Source organism: Grus americana, chromosome 7, assembly GCF_028858705.1.
Source record: "Grus americana isolate bGruAme1 chromosome 7, bGruAme1.mat, whole genome shotgun sequence".
Lineage (NCBI taxonomy): Eukaryota > Metazoa > Chordata > Aves > Gruiformes > Gruidae > Grus > Grus americana.
In genome coordinates, this window is record NC_072858.1 from 33,609,925 (window position 1) to 33,634,717 (window position 24,793).

At 40.2% G+C, this 24,793-nt stretch overlaps 1 protein-coding gene across 9 annotated transcripts in view; it reads right to left on the reverse strand.

Annotated features, from left to right (window-relative positions):
* The window catches only part of ANK3 (ankyrin 3), a 371,936-nt gene that overhangs the window by 16,699 nt on the left and 330,444 nt on the right, over window positions 1-24,793 (reverse strand). For 5 of the 9 annotated variants that reach the window (XM_054832579.1, XM_054832581.1, XM_054832580.1 and 2 more), the window contains 7 exons: window positions 24,645-24,767; window positions 22,333-22,414; window positions 9,586-9,660; window positions 8,590-8,721; window positions 7,404-7,547; window positions 4,375-5,047; window positions 1,965-2,343 (listed from right to left, as the gene is read on the reverse strand). In XM_054832579.1, the coding sequence (XP_054688554.1) occupies window positions 1,965-2,343; window positions 4,375-5,047; window positions 7,404-7,547; window positions 8,590-8,721; window positions 9,586-9,660; window positions 22,333-22,414; window positions 24,645-24,767 (1,608 nt within the window). Of the gene's footprint in view, window positions 1-1,964; window positions 2,344-4,374; window positions 5,048-7,403; window positions 7,548-8,589; window positions 8,722-9,585; window positions 9,661-10,298; window positions 18,000-22,332; window positions 22,415-24,130; window positions 24,158-24,644; window positions 24,768-24,793 lie in introns of all 9 variants that reach the window. The other 4 variants (XM_054832573.1, XM_054832574.1, XM_054832575.1 and 1 more) reach the window with 3 other exon arrangements.

Genomic DNA, 24,793 nt, shown 5'->3' on the forward strand with positions numbered 1-24,793 from the left:
GCATTTCTGAAGAACATCTTGCAGAAAGTTGAAATTCTCTTTCTGTTTTCATGGCAGCACATGAAGTGTCTCACCATAAATTAGACTGTGTTAGTAATTAAATTATTGACTTCAAGTTAGACTAGAAGATATTCTTGAAGAAATATCGACAAGACATTAGAAACAATTCTTGTTGTCATTCGAACAAACTTTAGTTTGTTACCCATTTGGGCTTTGTGAGAGACCCACGTTTAGAAATCACATTATTTTCTGATACCAGTTTATTCAAAGATCATGCCTATAAAAAGACATGTTATTTAGAAGATAGGATTATCACCCTTTACCAATAAAGCAGTAGTAGTGCAAAAAGCACGCATAAGAAAAGCAGGCACTTATTCTTCCCAAACCAGATGGGATATCCAAAAGTAAAAAGCACACAAAAGAGGATGACAACTTACCTTCTCACTGATGGGAATCCAGAGGGCGAAGTGCAGCACTGTTGCACACCCTCAGCATGTGACAGTGTGCATCTACACTTACCCCTGCATTTAAACTGAGCATAACAGTATCAGCCCGAGGTTTGCCCCAAAGCCTACCGACACTAAAGGAACTCTGCCATCTGCCTTTAACTGCCTTTGCAGAAGGCTCTTTCTTACATTTTTTAAGTATTCCAGTAATTAGTGAACATTAGGAAAGATCTTCGCTGCTTCAACTGTGTCACGAACTAATAACAAGATAATAACAATCATATGCTGCATAACTGCTGAGACTGATTATGTTACCATCTAATAAAAGAACTCTTGGTTGTATAATCGAAAGAATAGTTTAAAATGAACTAATTTAAACCTGAATGATTTATTGCAGCCTACCAGTCAACATTTTTATTGTGCTACAATAAAAAAAAAAAAAAAGCTATATCATGTAGAAGTAATTCTACTGAAATACCTCGCTTCCAGAAGTTATAATCTCCTCCTGTATTACGCCCAGGCAAAGACAATCTCAGCAGAGAGAGGAATGTAGAAGTAATTCTGCAATTCTCTTTTTCAGCCTGGTTCCCTGCCGGCCCTGTGGTCTATTCCGTGGCAACCCTCCCGCTGCTGGGGTGCGAGGTGCGTGCAGCTATGGGGCTAGAAACCATTCTTTGAACCAACTTTACTTTTAAGCTTCTGGGAAATAAATATAAGCAACTGAGAAAGCTATTAAAATCTTCATCGTCAGAAAACAACTTATAACTGAGGTTCTGCAGTTAAGGATGTGCAAGCTGGGCAAGGTAGAAATGAAGGGGAGCCCCTCAGCAGTATTTTAAGAAAGAACCACCACCTGGAAAGTGCTTTACACATTTCAAAATCTTTTGATTCCTCTTGGTTGGAAGCACTTTGGAGGTGGGATAAATGAGGCCGTGGAACAAAAAACATAATGAAGAGATTAAATATTACTCCAAATTTATTTTCCTGCAAATTAACAGAGTAATAAAATGTAGGGGGTGTTGGGGGTGAGGAGCAGGATAGGGGCCTAAGAGTCTCTGTAGCTTGTTGCTCACTTCAGTGTCACAAATAGAGGGGAAGCCAGTGGCATCACCTTAACTGGACACCGAGGGAGGACAGCCGAGCTGTCTGGCAGTGTTTGCACAGGTGGCATGGCGGGGCAGGAAAGGGGCCTGTGCCCCAGCGATGCGGGACGGCGGTCCCAGAAGCTGCTCTAACCCTTCCAGGGCTCGGGGCCAGTCAGGCAGAGGATCATGCAGCCCCGCTTGGCTCCTCTGCCTGCCCCGACTCCACCTCATTCTATTCACACCACAGAATACAAATTTCCACTAACTTCCATTTTTCTTAATTTAGCAATAAATAGAAAAGGCATAAAGAGGGATTAAAAAACCCAACACCCTGTCACAAACAACATTACAAGTCTTACCAAAAATCATGTCAAGCAATGTGTCAAGCAACGGGGACTCCTCACACAGTTAATAATTGCAGGACATACTGTACCTTCTGTTCAGACATTACTGCTCCCTCCTCCTCTTGGATGCTTGTTCTTGGCTTGCCATCCTCAGAAGTACTCCAACTCATCTTCTTCACACTGACAGGCACAGATGTTTTGCTGCCTTCTGTTGCTGGCTTGCTAGTCTCTTCCAAAGATTTCTGATATGCTGTTGATGATAACGTTTGCTCATCAGTACCAGCTGAAATATGGGGCTTTGTTTTCAGGGCTTCTTTGTCACTCTGTTTTCCCACATCATTTAAAGATTCCTGGATGTAGGAATTAGTTTTCGCCTCTGCTGTGGATTCAGATAGGCTTCCATTTGTTTCTGGCTTCCCTGCTTCTCCTTTGACATATGAGGTAACAGAATCCCTACACTGGTCCGAGCTACAAGAAAAAGAAAAAAAGAATAGACAGCCATTCAGTGCTTAAATTGCATGCAGAAGGGCAAAGCACTGAGTCTTCGATCTTAGCGCACACATTTCAGACAGAAAAAAGTAAATTTTACATTCAGCTTGCAAACATCGATCTCTTTAATAGCTTTGTGTTCTGCACCATGGTATCTTTTCAAAAGCAAGGAGAATATGGTGAACACTGAAAACAAGGCCAAATTTTTATGTTAATCCCGTTCCACTTGGGGGAGGAGGTGAGGAAAAAGATAAACACACAAACCCTACCATTTCCCTTGTATAATCACGAGATAAATCCCCGAGGCGCTAACTCTTTAACCTGCTCTCTAACCAACAAGGAGGCGATGAAAGTATCTGTTACCATGCAATTACCAGTAATGGTCAAATAATTAATGCTATTTTTCCCCCAAACTACAATATCTGTACTCCAGATAAATCATGCCTTTTAAAAAATACTGGTATGTGAAAATAAATCCTTAGACAGTGCAGAGCTTCAATAATACACAAAGCCAAAAGCAAGGAAGATTACCACAAGATGGAAAGCTGACCAAAATTTTGCCTCAGATTACCTAGGGACAGGTTTAACCTGCACTTCTGATGCACAGTTTCCTTCTCTTATGCATTTTTGCTTGCTTTCAGATAAGCACTATGACTGTACACATGAAAATACTATAGCTGTTTGCTGGCAAAACTCTTACACAAGATAGCAAGTTGAATTCATCTAGTTGGAAATGGATGTTATTGTCTTAAGGAAGCCCTTTTATTTCTAGAAGTGATCTCTTTTACTAATTTAACACAATATAAAATGCAGAATAACGATGCTTTCTTAACAGAACAGAAAACACTTCAGTAGTAGATCAAGTGCTTTACAGTCCTGAAAGACAATCAGTTTGCTGAAATCACTGGCCGAATTCCCACTGGATTCAATAAAATTATCTAATGCTACCTGGAACCTTAAAACATCCTGAGTCAAAGCTGCAAAGGATGTAAACTGCTGACATACAAATGATCACTCTGCAGATAATCACTCTCTGCTGATTTACGGCTCGCGCAGACCTGCCTCCTTCAATTAATAATCATGGGAGCCACGTTCAAAACAAAAGCAGGCAGGAGCTCTTCCCCCAGTGGGTACCAGTAAGGCTGAACATGCCAACGCATATCGTGAATTTTGAAAGCTTAAGTAGATCCAAGGGGAAGCTGGCAAAGCTCGTGCAAGAGAAATGCAGCGAGGGTAAATGTGAAGAACGCATCCATCTCAGCAGGTTGTTATGCTGAGGTCAAGTGGAGCCTGGGAAAGTACTGGAGGAAAACAGCGTACACATCCACTCTGCTCCTTCCCTGAGCACCCTCTGCAGTCACTGCTGGGAGGCAACATATGGGATGAGACAGATTTGGTATCACCATTCTTACCTTCTTATGCCTTGTAACTCATTTCTTTAAAAGTCTAGTAAATCAGCATGACATAACACGCTTGAAGTAAGTGTTATAAAACCAGTGACAATTTAAAAATTGGCTTACGGGAAAAGTAACAGCTATCTGAGAGAAGGCAGACATGCAATGAAAAGGGTGACTGCTAAAATAGGTACTCAAGAAATAAGAGTAACGTAGTATCCTGGTTTCAGATAACATATGTTTTCTAGTCCTCAATTCCAGTTACATCTATGCATCACTTAGATTAATTAAAAATGGAAATAGAAAAGAAAGAACAAGAAAAGTAATATTATCCACTAAACAGAAAATAAACTAATTCAGAAATACTTGCCTTAAGAATGAAACCTGATAAATACACATTTTTAAAGACAAATATCTCTGAGGCCAAATTGAGTCAACTATCACTACTTCTTTTAAATACATATATACATACACACACATATATGCATATATAGATATTCTCATAGAAGGTATGTAGTAGACCTGCAGCCTCAGCACTGCTCCTGGAGGTAAAAAGCAGCATGGGAAGGCTTGCTTACACACACACACACGCACACTCCTCTACAAAGCTGCTCACCTATCATCCAAGCGATCTAGCAGGCTACCACCTATTCTGCGTCCCGACGTCGGTGGGTCAGTGACACTTGACGAGTCAGGCTGCCAACCTGTAATTGAAGACATTTCGTGTTCTGCTTGTTGAACACCTTTAAGAATTGACCATACTCTTTCTTCCGTCATCTCCTCAGACTCAGCTCCTTCTTCCAGATGAATGTCCTCAAACAGAGATTTAAGCTTTTCTTCCGTCATCTCCTCATCATTACCAGACTTTTCTCTCTCAGGCTGTTCAGTCCTTACTCCTGTTTTACTAGTCTCTTCACTCTGCCTTTGTTTAGCATCTTTTGATATCCCGCCATAACTACCAAGATACCGCGGAAAATCCTTAAGGTCCACTTCCTCCAACTGGCTCTCGCCTACGGAAATATCTTTAGGTGTTCCTTCTCTAGGCACTGAGAAATCGAGTTTGCTGTCGTCCAGTGAAGTGTCTTCTTCAGTCACCACTGGCGGTGCTGCTGCTGTACCATCTACGTGTCCCTGGGAGGTCACTAACACGTCACTCAGTCTACTGGGAGTTCTAAGGGGTGACTCTAGGCTAGAGGTGTCGCTAAAGAAATCGTCCTGATGGAAAGGGGTGGGCGGCACAAAGCGCAACCCAGTGGGAGTTTCCAGTTCCACTTGAATGGCGGGATAACCTAAGGAAGACAGCACATTTGGACTGACTGGGATGAAGCATGGAGCAACAAATAAGCAAATGTCAAATGATTCACGAGTTACATAAAGTATGAAATGTATGAGGAGGTGCAGGTGTATAAGAACAAATGCAGTTCTGATAGCTTTCTTCACTTTGTCCTAAATAAATGGAACGAAAAATGAGTACTGCCAGCAAATAGTAGAGTGAAGCCAGTACTTTTGACTATTTTTTAAATAGTCTGTAAAGATTTCAGCAATTGTTTTTGCAGCCATTTTAATATTCGCAAGCTGTAGCAGATTGTCTTATGAGCATGCAATAAATCAAATGTGGACAGGGGTGGCTGTCCCTTTACACCCAATACAATCTCTTGCAGCCACATTGTGTAAATCTTTCTTTCCCAGTTTTTATTTTATTTTTTTTTTTAATTTGGAAGTTTAATAAATAGATTTTAAATACAGAAGTAGATCGTAACAGAGGGCAGCCACATTTTGTCAGTAGGTATTATTTCTAAAACAGGTCCACATTTTTAATATACTTTTACATAAAATACACAATACCAGCAATACAATGTTACTAATGTATGCCTCCAATTTAACCATAGAGTCACAAGAATGGAATAGTTAAAGAATGAGGAACAGATATGGATCCTAATGAGGATACTAAGGAATAGTATATCTAAACACACAGCAGGATAAAAAAAAGCTAAAAAAGGAAGTTAACAAAGGGATAAGAGAACACAAACACAACAAGGGAGAGCTATATGAATATTTCAGGTACAGTAAAGTTATACAGGTGAGAGGACTGTGGTGAGTAAGGAGATCTTGGTGATCTTGGAGAGTGAGGTGATCTTGGTGACGTGGGTACAATCAGATACACTGATCAAATAAAGAGAGAAAAGAAAATAAAAAATGATGAAAACATGGGAAAACCATACAAAAGGATTAAACTGAATATACACATAAAAATGACAACAAAATCTGAAGTTCACATTCCAGCAAATAATAGGTTGGGTAACCTACGAAAGGAAAAAAATACATGCCGTGGGGTTAACTTGACATTGTGCTGCCTGCAAAGGGAGGTGCATTAACAGGGTTGGGGGTTTTGCTTCCTGAATCAGCTGAGAGAAAGGCAAAGGTGGTCTGGTCTTGGTGAGGAAAGGAAGCTTGAGGAAGGTTCAGAGAAGAGGAGAGACAGAAAGCAACCGCAGAGAAGCGTATTTTTTTTCCTAAAAACATTGATGCTACTATTAAAAGGCGCAAGCAACATTTCAAGAGCAACTTTCTTAAAATGTCAACAGAAAATTATTTCTGTAATGCAATGATTCAATGGCCAGCAATGCTGCTCAATAATGTAGGTACACCGAGCTTATATGCTCTAAAGCAAAAACATCCTTCTAAAATATAGAGAAAGCCCAATACATATTTGAACAAACTACAAAAACCAAAGGAAATGTTACTTACAAAAGAAAAATCTTATTTAAGGAGCTATTTATAATACGTGACAAAACTCAAAGTGAAGTATGTAGCAACCCAGTGCCTGCTAACTAACATTTAAAAGAAGAAAAAACAACATTTAGCATCTTCGACATACTGATAAATAATAAGTATACCTATGGCAATTCTGTTTTACAAGCAGAACTTCATTTATCCTCCTAATCTGGCTCAAAATTAACCTGCACAATTCTGTTCTCAGTTGGCACAGCTTCCATGTGAAAATTATTACACAATTTTACCCATTAGTAGACTGAAAAAGATATTTTGTCATGCACTAATAAAACATTTTCTTATTTTTCTACTGCCATTGTAAAAATGGTCCCAGTGAAAATCATAAAGTAACTGATGTTCACTTGTCTCAAAGAGGCTTGGTAGTAAATTGCACATTAATTTACCCTATGCAATTACTAAGCACTTTTTTTTTCCTTGTTCTTCCTCCTTTTTTTTTTTTTTCTTCGAAGAATTCTTACTGTTACTTATCTAGACAGGAAGCCAAAGAATCTATGTATTTCCAGGTAACTTGGAAAGCATGCAATACCAAGTACATTAAAAACACACATGGGCAAGCCTCAAAGCACAACTGTTGCAGGAGAAAAACATTCAGGTCTCGTCAACTGACGCCGAGGCTGGTGGGAAGAAGCTTACTCAGGGATATGTTTGTGGGATCCTGGGCATATTCCCTGAGATATCAATGTGCAGCCTCCATATCGTACCATAAGTGTGCTTTAGGAGAGGAAAAACCCTACACGTTAAAAACAATTATTTCTTTAGAACTTACTGTCTTTTTTTAAAGTCTAGTTTATACAACATTATTGCATTATTAGACATGTCACTGAACTAAATATGACCATGGAATTCAATTACCATCAATGGGATCATGAAAAACGTTATTTTCATCTGCAAAGCTTCTGGTGCCTGAAATATTTCCATAATCAAATATTGGTCCTTCCAACAGGGTCACGATATCTATTCGATTAATTTTTGTCAATACAGAAGTTAAGGCATCAGCTGAAAAACAAATAAGACACGTCAGAAAAAAGTTCAGCGTTGCAGAACTGTGTAATCATCTTTCTCAGTTACATTCACACTGCATTAATTACAAACTGCTGGCATAAGTTTCTGTCCCAATGCCTTTGGTTCTAGCAAACCCCATCATTTTGTCTAAGTGGTCATTCTGCTGCCTACTTATTCAAGATACACATCTATTAAGAGGCTTCCCTCCCCCCCAGGTATAGTTATATTACAACACAAAAGGCACAAAGAATAAGGTCAGAGAGTTCTTATGGAATGTATTTACTTACTACTGAAACAAATTATCCTTTTACTGGAGCGTAAAAGGAGTGTAAAAATCCTTTTACCATGCTGTTTCGAGGAACAGCAGATTAGGTAGCCTCGTAGGTAATAACGCATGTAAGGCTATTCATGCAGTACATGTGAAATCTCATTTACAGTAATCTTCTTGTGAGAACACAGTAATATTGGAAATTACTTTTACAGTGAAATAGATCAAAGTAGACTCAAATACTGTGTAGGATTGTGTGGATTAGAGAATGGTAACGACCACCATTGACCAAACACAAAAATCAAAACCTCTCTTACAATTTGAGTAATTCAAGTGAAATGTACGGATAAAACCAGCAGATTCGGCACAGAATCAGTGTCTCCATCACTCCTCACAGAAGGAGGTTTAGTCTTTCCTTATGACCTGCAATACCGCGAGACTACCTGACTTTTCCAGGCAGCCTTTTTCCATGTTTCATGCTCCTTGCTATTGGAAAGTTTTCCCTAGTATTTTCTTTCCTGGAATTTCAGTTCATTACTTGTCCCATCAATTACAGATGTGGAGAACAGATTATTTTATCCTATATCTATACACTGAATAAACGTGACACGTTTCTGACTTCTGGTAAAAATATAGCTGAAACTTTTTTTCCATCAGTGGTTTGCGAAAGACATTCATAACATTTTCTTCAATTTAACCTATTTAGATCAAGCAGCAGATGAAAGGGGCTATAACTTATAAACAACAAAAGTAACTCCTTGAACTTACTTGTAGCATTTTTCCCATCTCTGGTAACCCATTTTTTTAATAACATGAAGCTTTGAGCAATAAGAGAATTTGGGTTTTCTACTCGGATTTGATTTATTTCATCCACAGAAAAATTCAGTTCTCTTGCCAGTTCTACAAAGACACAAAAAAAAAGCAAGCAAGAAAAGAAAACAACAAAAACACCAAACAAAGCAGAAATCCCTCAATCATCTTGTCAGGCTTAAAAATATTATCTTTCTCAGATTACACAGATGTCAACAAAACTACCTGACACAAACTTTACAGATAACGATGAACACGGCATTATATACTCATCCTTTAATTTCCTAAGACACACATAATTTTGAATTTCAATCATCTCTGTGAGCTATTATTGTATTTATACTCAGTAAGCCACTTAAACATGGTGGAAAAAACCTCCGTGGAGACCACCTCATCACCGCTGATTTACAAAATCTCTTTTTTCTGGTGACTGTTAGTCCTTTGTGAGCTCGCTGTGCAGCTCAGCAGCGGTCCTGTCGTCACCTACGCCCAGGGAGAGCTGGCTGCTGCAGCTGTAAGCCCGTGAAGGGCCAGCTCTGCCCATCCACACATGGAGGTACAGCGGGCATACGGTTAGGCAACCCCACGCGTGCCACCGACTTGCTGGGGCACTGCTGGGCTCCCTGCAACCTCTGGGGCTTCGGAAAACTGCCTGGATACAGAGGCAGTGCTGAGCCCGAACAGACAGATCCCCTCAACTCCTTGGGTGAACGTCTTGAGAGGAGAGCCATTTCAGCTAGTTTTTCTATGAGCATCTGTTTGATTTATTGCAAGACCATGGGATTAATTGCCTATTAGGCATCTTTGCCCAGCAACGTGTTGCATGTTTTGGGAGGCTGGGTTGACTGTGGATTCGGGAGAACCTGATGCGGCCTTGCTGCGGTTTTTGGCAAAAGACTACCTGAAAACGTTAATAGCGAAGACTCATTTCAATATTAAAGCAGAAAAGCTTACCTGTCCAGCTAAGTCCTAGGTGATCGGCTACAATTGCCATCCTTATATCTGTTCGTTCACATGGACTCTGTGGACCTGTGATTTACAATTTCTCGATTAAAAAGGTTTTGCACAGAAAGCCACAAGACCGGACAATAGATTATTATAAATAATAGCTTTAATTTGACTAAGTTGCCGGTGCTTATATTGTTTACTAGAATGGTTGTGTGTCCTAACAACCTATAAAGCAAATTTTTTTCACAGCTTTTAGATTTTCACCTGTGTAAAGCCAAATGTCAAACTACATGATGTCGTGTAATGAAACCAAACATGCTGACAATCTAGCTTTTAGACTGTACACAAGTTGTCCAATTACTGGTGGAAACCACCAAGACCAGATTAACATCTATTTTCTCTACTTTGACAGAATAAATTTGCTGTCACAAAAGAAATTTTTCAATTTCTGAGGTACATCAACTTTTGAGTTACATGAATGTCTTTGGCATGCTTCACTAGCTTTCTACAGTACAGGACTTGTTTAAAGGAAGAAAGAAGAGTATAAGACAGCACATACAGATGACAATGACAGAATGAAAACTACAGTTAAGTCACTCCACAGGCAATCACAACAGTTCATGCACTAGGATCAACAAGTTGAAAGTTTTACAAACTAGGCTTGATCTCCACGAGGTGAGCCATGAGAGCTCCAGAAACCTGACTGCCTTCATTCTCACCAGTCCTCTTACTCCTCCTCCTCTCACTGTCGGCCTTTTCAATCTTTGATTTTATAGATGCTGCCTCTGTTCTCATGTCTCTAGCAGACTTCGATGTAATGGAAGGCTGGTAAACTTGAGTAGCTTCAGATAAGGATGTGTTCCTTGATGTACTGTCTTCTTCATCATCAGAGACCTCTGACTGCATCTTTTTCTCTTCATCAGACAGACGATCCACAAGCTTTAATGTCTCACCACTAATTCCCTTAAAATATTCAATAGAATGTTTACATACCTCCCTAAGCTGATTTTTCCTTACTTTAACTGTTGTCATGGTGACGGAGGTAGATCTTACCTTTACTGGTAATTTAGAAGGAAGCTGTTTTGATTTTTCTTTCTCTACCTGCTCTTGTTTTGGCAGGGCTGGAGTTCTTCTAGCTAGATTACTCCTATGTGTATTTTTTACAGGAATCCTAGACCTTGCTTCTAGACAGGGAGAAGAATTATTTTGTTTTGCTTTGTCAGGCTTACTAGCCCCTCTTGCTCTACTCTCTGTATTGCTTTGGAGATTATTTTGTGAAAAGGCTTCTTTTACTGAGCTGGCCTTTACAGGAAGCTTCGATTTTCCTCTAGCCCCTACCAACTCTGTTGACTTTTGCTGCTCTCCGTGTGGTTTTTGCTTATCTCTTACTCTGTGTTCTTGTGTTGTCCCTGTACCTTTTCCTGAAGTGCTTTTCGCTTGATTAGCTTTCTGGAGGGAACATTTTGGTTCCAAATGTTCTTTTAGCACTACATTACAGGTAATATCATCTGTAGGGACAGCAGATGAATCCAAATTGTTGTTGTTATTAAAATTATCTTTTGGAAAATCAGTGTTTTCTGTTTGCCTACAGCTTGTCTGGCTAGAAGCTGAACTCGCAATCACTGCTACAGTTTCGTTTTCTAATCCCTGACCACTTGGCATCACAGCTTCTATCTTATCTGTCACTTCGCCAGGGCCATCTTTCTTCAGAGTCATGGTGGAAGCAGAAATTCCCATTTTAATTGGTGTGCGCAATTTGGGATCAACTTTAGAAGCGTTTACCGCTGCCGATGATTTTTCCAGTGAGTTACTACCAAGTGTTTGTTCCATGCAATCTCCACTGGCCTGGATGATGGGCTTATGTTCAACTGCTGTTGTTTCTACTGGTGTCTCTAGGTTTGTTTCTACAGTGTTGTCCCCTGCCTGTGGCTGTGTGATGGCAGTGACTGTACTTTTATCCCCTTCCCCCTTGTCCCCTGACTTCCCTTCAGAAGTATGCTCACCAATCTGAAAAAATTGGAGTCTTTCTTCAACAAAATCCCTCTTGCTCATGTCAATTGCACCACTGCGAGTCATCTCAAACATCTTCCCTTCATGAAATGGGAAGGGGTTGGGCTCGCTAGTTGGCGTACTTTCATCTGTTGGAGTTCTGGCTGGAGTTGTATCAGGTGTTGTTGCTTGAGATCTGTCTTCCACTGCCAGACCAAATGGCTTAGCCTCATCATCCCTTGATTTAGTCTCAAACACTTCATCGTCACCTCGGTTATTGGACCACGGATCAAAATCTAGACTCTTGGTGGCCACCGTTTTGAAAGGTGTTGCAAATTCTTCATCTACTTTGTAACTGAAATACGTATCAGGAAATACAGTCCTGTCAGGGTGTCTGCCTTCCAAAGTGAAAAACTGTGCCCCTGACTTCTGTTCGCTCTTATCTCCGGCTTTTTCAGAAGCTGGACCCTTTGAAGGTGCCTTGTCTTCTTCAGGGCCTACCTTGCCTTCCTCCTCAATAACTTCAAGCTTACTCTGGCTAAAGCAGCGATCAGTCTGCTTTAGAATGCCTTCTGTAGTCCATACGTCCTTTTTGGTTTCAACTGCCGGACCTGCAAGTTTAGAATCACTCTCAGTTAAACCATCATCTTCATCTTGCAAATCATAACCGTCAAGAGAGTCAATCTCTGTCGCATCGGTATCATGGGAGAATTCTGCAGTGGTTGCTATGGAACACTCTGTGACAGACTGGTCATTGTTATTCCCATTTTGCACTACATCATTCTGGGGAGAATCAAGCCCAATGTCAAACTCATTAGGTTTCCCAGAAGTGGGATGTCCTAACTCTTTCTGTTTCTCAATCTTTTCAGGGGCTCTGGGTTTTGAGGTTTCTTTCTGGTCATCCTCCAGTTCTTTCAGTTTGAACGTATACTTTTTAAGTGGAACGGGTTGATAGAGAGATTCATCATCACTGGAATCACTGACATCTGCTCCCAGTGGCACAGGAGACGGCGGCTGTACTCTTATGACAGGTTCAGCCAGTTGGCATTTGTCATGTTCATCTTGCAAGTTCACTTCTGTCATCTCCATTTCACTCTCAGTGGAATAATGAGGCTTCTTTTCTGACTCGCCTTGATCTGCATCCAGTGGTGGAGGAGGAGGGAATTCAATGTAGGCAACTCTGTTACCTTTGGGTCTTTTGTTAGAGTCCTTATTTATATGATTAGGTAATGTTTTGTCAATCTGTGGTTCCTCAACCTCTGCCTGTTTTACAGATGTTGACTTAGCCTCTGCTTCCTCCTCTGATTCCTCAGACACCTCAGGTATAGGACTGGGCTTCCCTGGGATATAAGCTATTAGTGAGTCGGGTGTTTTAGACGTAAACTCATAACTCACTTCCTCGGAACTCGGTGTTTCTGGTGTTAAAGGGCTTTTACCAGAGCTATCTATAAAGGACACTTGTTCTAGTGTGTCATCTTCTGGACTGCCTTGTGGAGAAGGAGGTTGTTTTTGCTGCCTAGCTGTGTAAAATGTCCCCCTTGTCTCTTGTACTGTCTTACTCTCCTGACTGACAATTTTTTTAATATTTCCTTGTTGCACCTCTTTCTCATATTGCTTTCCTACTTGAACAAAACTGACATAAACAGGTAAGGTCTTAATTTCTTTTACACCCTCAGTGCTTACTAGTGGTGCAACTTTATCCAAGTAATCACTGGCACCGGGGTCAATTAACTCACTCGAAGGAAATTCCTTTCCTGGACTACATTCTAAAGAATCTGGTGATTTGCTAGGGGATAGCTCCATTTCCTCAACAGGAGGACTTAGACCTATTGAGCTCTGCTGCTTGGTAACTTTTCTGATTTCTGAATGCTTTATTTTTTCATCTTCCACATAATCAATCTGCCTTTCAAGTTTCTCCTTAATCACAGCTGATTGGGATACTTTAGCTGAAAGTTCATAGACACCATCAAGCGTGGTTCTCTTCTCCTCAACAATTCTGACTGGAATATGGGACACAGCAATTTCTTCTTTCCTTTTGGATATTTTATCAGCCACTTCACCATTACGTTCCCCCTCCCTGACAAGAAATTCTCTGTATAAAACCCTTTTTGAGGGAGATTTTACAGTCAGTTCCTTCACTTCTTCTGAATGAATTCCATTTGCTGCCAGTTTGTGCTCTGTCACAGTGATAAATTCACTTTTTTTGTCAGTTTTAGCTTCAGCATGATCAACATGGTTTTCTTTTACTGTATCTGGAACCAGCACATGTGACAGTTTTTCTTTTTGTGTTTTATGATTAGAAGTTCCAGGACTTTCCCACGTCCTATAGATTTTTTTGTCCCAGTGTCCCTTCGTTGTTGAGTCCGAGCCATACGCCAGGTCCTTTGCCTGTGGTTCTGAAAAGTATTCTGGCATGCCTTTACTCATCTCAGTTCTTTGTTTTTGTGTGTCTGAAGCACGGAAGTCTTCGATAGCTTTCCCTTTACCTGGAACAAAATCTTCCTGTATTTTCACCTCTTTCTGTAAAGGTGTGCTCCCATCAATGACCTCTACTTGCTTTGCGTGTTTCTCTCTGGAATAAAACTGATACACTGGTAACTTACTTTCTTGCAACTTTTTTACTGGAATTTTGGACTGACCATCCAGCTTTTTTTCTTCTTGAGTTACGTCCTTACTCCTTGGACTTATACTTTGTTCAAATTTAAGCCTAATGGAACTGAGCTTTGATTGCTTCAGCTGAAATCCTGTCTGTGAAACCTCAGGTATTCCAGTCTGCTGAGCACTTCCTTTGTGTTCCATAGTTTGTTTAGAGTCCTCTGCAGGTTGCACAAATATCCTTTTTTCAGGACTGCTGGGCAAACTGGATGCTTTTCTTTCATCCACCTTGGGAAAGCATTTCCCATCGTGCGCATACTGCTTCACCTTACTCCATTCGTCACCGGACGATGGCAATTCAGAGAGCAGAACTTTCTCAGGGCTGCTGCTGGCAGAGCTCTGGCTAGAATGTATTTCTTTGCCATTCTTTTTATGCTGCTTCTTCTCCGGAGACTGTAGCTCATCATTCAACTTCTCTGTTTTATCCCGAAAAAACTGTGATACTTCAGTCAGTTTTTCTTCTGCCTCTTTAACAGTCCTGTCCACCCTGTCTTCATATAGCAACTTTTCTCTACCTCTGTCTAATCTGTCCTCAGTAAAGCGCATCCACATTGCATGTTTTGGACTACTAACATCTCCAGTGTAGTGTAACACTGTCACTTTATCATAATGATCATCTTTAGACATTTTACCTACACCATTTTCAGATACATCTTTATAGATTTTGGAGAGAATCTCTTTTTGGGGGGCAGTAGCTACTTTTTCTCTGCATCGCTTATCAGACCCCTGTAACTCTGCACTAAGGGGTAGAGCATGGTCAGTAACTGACTCCTCAGTATCAGAATGAGACACATCTAGCTTTTCTGAAAGAAGCATTTTCTCAGCAAACCTGTAAGACTCCCCTCTTAGTTCTGACAACTCATCATCATGGTATTCTATTGAGTGCTGACTCAAAAGCTTCAGTGTTTTGTAAGAGTCATCAGACATGAGTTGAGCAGAACTAGGGCGACTGTCTTCTTCCTGGGACACGGGAGTGTTAACTCTAGAGGATTCCAGATAAGAAGGAAGTGACTCTTCGGCCGTGAGCTCCTCTTCTTCTTGCTGACCTTGTTCATCTGAACAAGGAAAAGCATCATGTTTTTCCAACTCTTTTAAGTTAATATCTCCCCGAGGTAAGTCTTTCTGATATACATACATTTCTTTTTCTGGATGCTTTTTTGTTTCTCTAATAATGACTTCAGTAGGTTCAGCCTGATTACCTTTTTCAATATGGACCTCTATTATTCGCTCCAGTTTGGGTTTCATTTTGCTGTCCTTCTCTGCATGTTGTGGTGAAGTTTCAGCAGACTTGCTAACATCGGATGTTACTGATGATTTATGTTCAAACAGACCTGCCAGTTCTTTGGAAGGGTCACGTCCAGACTGAAAGGCTTTCATTATGTCATGAACGGACATTGTTTCCTCAATTCTTTCAGATGTGCTCTCAGTGCATGGAGGTTTATGATAAACCATCCTAGTTGTCGTAGTGATATGAGTTTCTTCTTTTACTCGGACGCCTTTACCAAGGACACACTTATGGTCATCATCTTCGCTGCTGCTGGCTTTCATTTGAAAAGCTTTAACCTTCTCTTTAATAGATCCAGCAGGTTTTTGCTCCAGCTCCATAAACGCAGGGGTAGGTTTCGAGGTCGGTAGCTCCTCTGCTTTCTGCTCTGGAATTTCTTCGGACGATGGTTCATAGCTGCGGATAACATGAACTACTTCAGTTCTTGTTTCTGTAATGACGGGAGGGATGGGTACATCATGGAAAAGTGGTTTTGGCCCTGTGCTTTCAGCACTTTGTGGGGCAGAAGGTGTCTTTTCACTCCTTGTTTCAAAGCCACTGTCAGATAAGGGACTTTTATCTTGATCATGTTGAGAAAAGTCATCTGGAGACTCTAAAATAGTATCTGTTCCAAAAAAGGAATCTGCAATTTTACATAACTCCTTTTCTGATGTTGAAGGCCTCATGGAGGCTGGAGGCATTTTAAGTTTATGTTCCTGCAAAGCAATAGCTGGTTTTAAAACACGTTTTTGTCTCTCTTCACCTTCTTTTTTCCCCTCTTCAAGCTTGTACTTTATGTTTGTTAATGAACCGCTACCGATATCATTTGCTAAGTAATCAATAACTTTTGACAAGCTATAATCCTTTTCCGACATGGTTTTAGTTTTAATTTGGACCTTCTCTGGAACAGATATAGAAGGGCTCGTCAAAGCTTGCTGTCTCGCTTCATCAATCTCCTCTGTACTGAACTCTACCCAGTCATCCTCAGACAGGTGTCCTTGATCACTTTTGGATACTTTAGCCGACCCTTTACTTTCTAAACACACATCTTTTTTCAGAATCTCACTAACTTTTACTAAGTCCTCTTTCACTTTCTCAACAATTTTAAAGGGCTCTTCATCATCAATTCTACCCTCTTTTGGTATCTCAGGTTGAAACGGTTTGTCCTCTGCGACATCTGTCTGCAATATTGCAGTCATTCGTATTAGATCCTCTTTCATTTCAGCAACATCTTTCAGTATCTCCTGACTGGAGGATAAAGATGATGGTGTGGACAATTTGAGAGCAGAGGGTGCTAAAAACAAGGATGATTTTATTGGAGATGAAGTTCGATTAAAGGGAGGCTGTGTGCGTGCCTCTGTAGTCAATGTTTTAATAGGTGACAGTAACGCAGCAGCTGATTTTGTAAGTGAAGACGACTCTGGGAGCTTCTTTAATGCTGGTTCAGACAAAACATTGACTACAGAATATACCGGCACTGTTATTGTTGATGAAGTTACTGATGAGGTAGTTGCAGATATTGACCCAAGGGCTGTGTACAAAGCACCTGCAGGAGGAGTTCTCATTGACTGGAAAGCTGATGGTGCTGAAGACACAAATGACCTGAGTGGAGAAAATGACATTGTTGTAGCTGTTGAAAACACTCTCTCAGCCGTGTCAGCAACTGCGTTAGCAGCACAACTTGCAGAATGTGCAGCTGCAGCGATCTTGTCTTGAAAAACAGCTGCAGCTTTGGATCCGTTTATTAAGTTGGCAGAAGATGGGTATTTCAGAGGTGACACAGATCCATTAAGCAATGGTACATCTGTGTGCCCAGCTACATGTTTTGCTGGCGACGAGAGAGACGAGGCCATCATGACTTTAGAGGATGAAACAGCATCAACTGCTGACTTAGCAGGTGACACCACTGACTTTAGAGGGGACGATAAAAGTGAAGATGCTGATGTGATGACCGATTTAAGTGGCAAACTTGAAGAGTACATGTTAATGTTGGATTTGGGGGATGCTGGAGGCGTCATGGTTATGGATGATCTCTCTAAGAGAGATCCTGCTGTAGTCACTGGAGATGTCCGAGAGGGGAATGTGGTAGTGGATGCCAGCCCTTTTAGACTAGCAGCTTCTGTGACTGCGGGAGCTCTGATGAAAGAGCCTGAAGTAACCTGTATATTGTATGGAGGCTGTGATACCACAGTTTTTATTGGTGAAGAGATTGTCCGAAATGATCTAATCGGAGATGCTACATCACTAACAGATTTAACTGAAGATGTGGTAGAAGCTCCTAATGTGGATTTGATTGGAGAAGCAGAAGAAACAGACCATATTGATTTTAATGGGGAAGCTGTAGGAGTGTTAGAGGAAGAGCTCGATAAGGAAGTGAAGCCTGATTTGGTTTGCCCAGGCACTGTAATTGGAGCTGTTGTCCATGACTGATATGGCCGTGTTGAAAAGAATGGCTTGTATGAGTAAGTAGCAGGTAGGGATCTTGTTGCTCCTGCACTCCGTTCAACTGTTTCTTAAATTGTTAAATTAAAATCAAACATAAAAATCAACAAAAATGATTGAAAAACAGAGAGACCAGAGAAGAAAATTGGTCAGTAAACGTTGTAATATTACAAAAAGCAAGTACAATTGTTTGCATGAGTTAGGATGAAGGAGGCAAAAGAAGATTTAAAAAAGGAAAGAAAAAACTAGGAATGAGCCATATACTGATGACTGGTCCAAACCAAAAAGCAACATGAAATGAAAGACAGAAAGCACATAGCAACCAAATCTGCAAACAATGAAGAACAGAAAACACGAAGAAGGAATCCATAAGGTAAAAATAAAGCTGCATCAAAATTTCTTCTCTTACTTCCTATTGACTTTCTGATGTGCTACTTCTGAAATACTCGTATCAGTTCTATTTTGCCTGTTCAGGTATGTCTCTGCTTTGTGCAACTATCAGAATTATCCTTTTAATAATTTCTGTTGTTGTTGTTCTATTCAGATATTGAACCTATACAAAATATAAACTTGCATAAAATGACATTATATAGCTAAAATCTTTTTCTTAAACCACTCAGAACTATTTCATGCAGAACCCAAAATTCCTTTAAGTGACAGGCAATTGATGTGCAAACTGTGAAGCAACTGGAATAAATTCAAATCTATATCTCCCATGCACAATTCGGATATGCTTCACACTCACAAAGCCAATAAGAGCAAGAGCTTTTCTGAGTCAGTATTTTAAAAAAATAATAAAAATAAATAAAGAAAAGGAACTTTTGCATTTGTTTCTCATGCGATATTCCTTTTGTTTGGTAAAAACTAAAGTAAAATTTCACATGAAATGATTTTAAGAAGCATATGTCATACATGAAATATGGAAAGTATGATATATGATAAACGTGAGCAAGCAAAGCAACTGAATCAGTTTTTGTTCATGCACAATATATCATGTCAAAACGAGCACACAGATTAATACATTTTGTATGCTATATTAAGCACAAGTATGTAAACCTTACAAAATCATTTCACAAGAGGCCATTAAAAGAAGAGTACACTTTTTCTACAAGATGTAGTGTCTTGGTACCTTTTGAGGAGATTTCTCGTATCAGCTCAAAGACAGACCTGTTCAACTTTACATTTCTCAAAAGGTAACATTAGAAAAGCAGTCCAAGAACAATATATTATGCAAAAACTTCCTGGCAAGGACAAACCTGTTAACTATTATCATCCCCCAGAACACTCAGCTTATTCATAGGCATTTCAAACAAAATCATCATCAACCACATTTTGCATCACAGGAGGTACTCATGCCAGAAGACAGTATTTCTGGGAATCCCATTACAGCATACATATCCTCTGATACAGCAATAACATTCAGAGAGTTGACATTGAAAGTGACTTAGAGGGCTTTTTTTTTTTCTTTAAAGTTGGAGTTAGAAATGGAGCTAAAATATCCAAACAACTCATTCAACATACCTTTCTCTGAAGTTAGATTAATAATTTGTCAAACCTTCTTGATCTGTCTTATAGACAGACAGTAACTTACAGTGAAAGAAGCTTAACAAGGCTAATACTAAACTGTTAAAGCACACACACTCTTATAGAATACTGAATATTCAGTATACCAGAGGTCCATATCCTGCAAGGAGAAATGTGCTGGTCCTACAGAAGCCAATCGAAGCCCAGCAGACAACGTGGATGGCTGGTGATATTGCAGTATGAGAACATTTAGGGTTGAAGAGAGCTTGAGTACTAGGCCTGACTGGCACAGCCTATATCAAGAAACATCCATTTTTCCTTGCAATTTTATTTTTAAGCGCAAACATACTTCTTTTTTCCCCCCCAAAGAAGAAAATGTAGTATACTTCATTAAATGAGCTAGACTTTATTATGAAGATTAATTAGCAGCAGCTGCTAACATTCACCAAAAGTTCATACAGTCCCAAGTCCAAGAAACAAACCCCATTCTGAAAAGAACAAACAACAAAACAACTTGTTCAGCAGTTTGTGTTTGGAAATGTCTTTACAGGGACCCCACTGCGCTGTGATGAGCCAGTCTATCACAACTGGCTAGTGAGGCAATCAAACCAACAGGCTCCCCTCTTAACTGCTCTTTCTCCTGTTAAATCATGGATTCAGACATGTTCAAGATGCTTTTTCTGTGCTCTGTATTGCAGTTGAGAAGAAGGACTGTTACAAAGAAAATTGAGTAATTTACTAGTGTGTGCAGCTATGACCTAACTCAAACAGCAGGGATCTGGGCAATTTTACTATTTCAAAATAGCAAAGAAATCCCCACAACCATGCAAGACTTGAGAATGGGATAATATTCTAAAGAGTGGCTTTATATAACAGCCCTTTTTGGCTACTGGACGCCCTTGGCCTTAACAGTTTCCATCACACTCTATCCAAGATTTTATCAGAAAACAGATGTTAGTTACTACCTTCTGTGCACCAAACCACACTTCCTTGCTTGCGGCTGGTAATTGAAAGCGCTGAGTGAACCCATACAAGTGGTCCCCGCTCAGCCTTGCTCCTCTTCAGCTGCAAGCAAACAGCCGGGACCGAGCAGGTTTAACCCACCACAGCACTGCTCTTCTGTGGAACCTCACTGCTGGGAAGAGCTGAGGGGCCCTTTGGTCCCTTTCCCTGAGCAGGGACAAGGACAGGGAGGCAGGGGAATACCCCATTTGCCTTGCTCTCTTCTGCACCGGCACTGGCAGGGGTGCAGAGGAAAGAAATCTGTACGTGAGCACGTGCACGCACAGGCTTGCGCGATTAAAAAGAAAGAACAACCCCTGCTGCTACCAAAACTACAGGAGCTGTGCCATCAGATTCCATGGAAATAGGTAGAGGTTCATCACTCGTATCCAATCACTGGAGCAAACACCCTGTGGTGTAAAGCAGCCACGGCAGCAGTGCTGGCTCTGTGTTGGGTGGCGTGTGCTCTCTGGAGAGCTGCACCTCCAAGATCACACCAGCACGGGGCAGGTGGTAGTGGCAGTTGCTGACTACACGCTACGTGTGCACAGGAGGTGGTGCTCAGTCTGATGGCCAAACCACTATCTATGATCTTTGCTGGCAAACACAATCATTTTTGCATACCCTTTTGGGGTAGCTCACAGCTTTAAGTAGCAACCATTACCAAAAGGGATAGAATAGTTAAAGAACAGTCAGGAACTTCTGCTGTGTTAACCCCCCACCCTTTTTCTTTTTTTTTTGAGTACAGCTCAAGTGACTTTAGGTTTTTTCCCCTCCAACTTTTTGCAAATGAGACTTAATGGACCTTTGGTGAATAAATAAAACTACTTCTCTTTTTTTTTTTTCCTCCCCAATGAGGCCTGAAAAATGAATTGTAAGCAACATACACAGTCACCAAACTCTTTTCAAGCAACTTCCTTTTCCCTGTCTCTCAGTTCCCGTCAAGCCTTTGACGATACCTTAACAGTCCATCAAGATGTCTCAGCAGATCTGATAGCTTCTTCAGATGTATATGCTTGAAGTCTTCTTCCAGGCCTGAGAAGTGTAATATATTCTGGAGCACATCTGATCCAAAGAAGCCACAGATCTTATAGGATAATTAAACAGCAGCCTTCCAGTGGGAACTCCCAAGACCTGATGAAGTTTGTCTATGAATTTTATGGAATTATATCAAAGGGTCTGTTGCAGGGTAGCAACTGAGAAGTCATGAGGGAAAAAAAAGGCAAGAAAAAGCCTGGGAATGGGAACAATAGCAGTCCACCTCAGATGGGAGAGGTGAGGGAAGAAAAGCTAAGCCAAATACTTAACAGGGAAGGAAATGAATGCCACAGGTCTGGTCAAGGGGAACATAAGTTTAAGAGGAAGCAATGTGTGGTGCCAGGGAATAAAAAGCATCTGCAGGGAACAGAGGAAAAAGGGAAGGGGAGGAGAAAGAAGAGGGAAAATATAAAATATGAGAGAGTCCATTTTGGCTAAGCATCTAAACATTTAAGTGCTTATCTGAATGGCATTCTCCAGCCTTGCTGAACTTCTGCATAACATTCCCTTCTATAGCAGCTCTCTCTAATCTTTCAAAGGGAAGAGGAACGGACTTTTTGAAAGCAATTTGCAATCCTCCTACTCTGGAGCTACATGGTATTTTTAAAAATTATTATATTTTTACTTAATTAACACACATCGTTTGCCAGTCAGGATTCTTCAAGCTCTCACAACACAAGAGTTCACAGACCATCCAAGGGTTTTGTTTTAGATAGGTGGGTTTTTTCTTTTTTCTTTTTTTCCCAGAGTGACACCAAATACAACGTTTATAGAAAAAATGTCTCTTCTTATGAAAAATCATGTATATATGGTTTAGTACTTTGGTAAGAGCAACTCACTCATTCCAGGCTCAGTCAGATAGCTGTAGCGCTTACGTAAAGCAAGGGAGACAAAGTTCTGGCGCCGGTCAGCTTTCTCGGTCTGCAACAAAACATAATAGTGTTTAGTGCCTTTAGTATCGCCATCCCCCATTGGAACAGAACAATCATCAGACCTCAGCGTGATGGGCCGTGTTTTGCAGTACACATCCCCACACAGGAGAAGGGACCTTTCCGTTCAGCTTCAGGAAGGCATGCTGAAGCCAAATTTGGGCAAGCAGGCAGGGAATGGACAGAGCTGGTCTCCATTCCTGTCTGCCACGTAATGAGTGTCAGGCACTGTGGAGCAGGGAGCGTGGCTACTGGAGGTGACAGAAACCCTTCTGGAGCAAGCAGGGAAGGGACTGCAACCCTAAGGGATGACCCCATGGGTTCATTCCTGCTCACGATGTCTCTGCTTTTGAGGTAGAAGGGCTTAGATAGCAGACGTAGCTCATGATCCTGCCTCAAAATCTCTCAATACTGTATTACCCCATTATCACTTAATAAACTGCTTCATACTACTAGAAATGGTATGATGTTATTCATTCTCTATAAAATAAACCACCTTTGGCTAAAAACAGGAGATCAACACAAAAGACTACAGATACAGACATAAAACATTCATAAGACTAAAACTTAGACCAATCAAATATTTCTCCCCAAATTAATTTGTCCTGGAAGCACATACACCACAATGTACACTGGCTTTAGAGTGAGTACATTAAGGACAAAAAAGGCATGGGAGGGGATTTTTTTAATAGGCACAAAATGCAAAGATGCAGATTAGAAAGCAGACTACTATTGTTAGCTAATAAATTGCATCATAAGTCATCGCATTCAGTGGCATAGCTGCCTGTGTGATGTCTTAAATATTAAAAGTCCTTCAGAGATCAGCTCACTTGATTATGTGGCTAAAAATACGGTTTGTTTAAAAAGAAAACTATTGTTAGAGCTATATAATAGCTCACTGGGAACAAATCCTGTGGAGACAAAGTGATGCGGTTGCTATTGTTATTTTTTAACATGTAAGGAGTGCTTTGGATTGGGTTTTTTTATTATTTTAATCAGCAGGTGGCTACTGCTATTTATTTGCCACCAGGAAGAGAAGAAAACTTCACTGTTAGGTAAACGGGTTACATCTACGTAGTTTCTTTTATAAGGTGATCTCATTTATTACTACCGCTAGTGAGTAAAACCCCCTCAATCTCCTGACAATGTAATGTTGCCGTTTCCAGCAAACAATGGATTTTTAAGCTGCAAATATCTGAGACTTATTTCAAAATAGATTTGTACACAATACTTAGAAATTTCTCTTGGCTATTTTGCTTTTTCAGAAGAATCCAGTTTATTTTCAGGAGTAAAGTATAATAGGCCACTCTTGCGGCCTCAGCAATACTTCTTTCCTTCTCAGCAGTACAAGTTACTAAAGCATTGGCAGTATTGCTCCAAGAGGTAAAATCATATCCACTAAACTCTTCTTGACTTTGCCTAAAATGGACTTGGTCTGAATTTTATAATTATATCCTTTTTCAGAAGGAATTTATTTACAGTTTAGACTGCTATTATTCAATTCTTGGGTTAATTTCATAATATATAATCATGTTTTTTCCACATTTGTGCACTTTTACTGTTTTGCAAGACTATCAGATGTCGATGGTTATCCTGTAGGTACATTTCAATGCCATAGTTAAAAATAGTTGTTTGTTTTTTCTATAACATATTACTTTTCTTCACTAAATCTGAAGGAAATAAAAACAGAAGACAGTGTTTATATTACCTCATCATCTTGATCTGACTCTGTTTCCTTTTGGTCCCAAGATGCATTGCAGAGACAAGGAATATTATAATGGACAGCAGGGAAAAGAATATCAGGATATGAAAAGGACCAAATTGGGAGCACAAAATGCAAGCTGATTTATAAGGTAAAGCAAATCCAAAATGTCAACACAAAAGAAAACAAAATCTTACATCCAATGCAAATCAACACGTGACATTACTGAAAGCATAAACCTATGACTTGCAGGCTGAAGCATGAGCTGTAAACAGAATCATAAAAATTATAGGAACTTGACACCACAGTAACAAGAGACTTTAAAAGCGTTCTACATACAGAAAACCAATAAAACAAATTTAAAAAGCCTTTATCATATTACAAAGCATTCTCATTACTGGCATTTCACAGGGTTTCTTTATCACTAGCAGGGAAAAAAAAAAAAAAAGACAATAACTAAAGGAGCAGAAATAAAACCAAACCAACCCTGAGGAAAATGTTTACTTTTCCTAACAAATACCTTTTTGTGTGCTGGCAGAGTGATATTCAAGTTGCAGACAGCTGTTTGTGGCAGTCCTTTTGTAGTCTTTGGTTCTTTCAAAAACGATAATCGACCACAAGGTTCCTGGCTGGTGTCTCTTACCTACAAAAGAAATTTTAGTACACTGT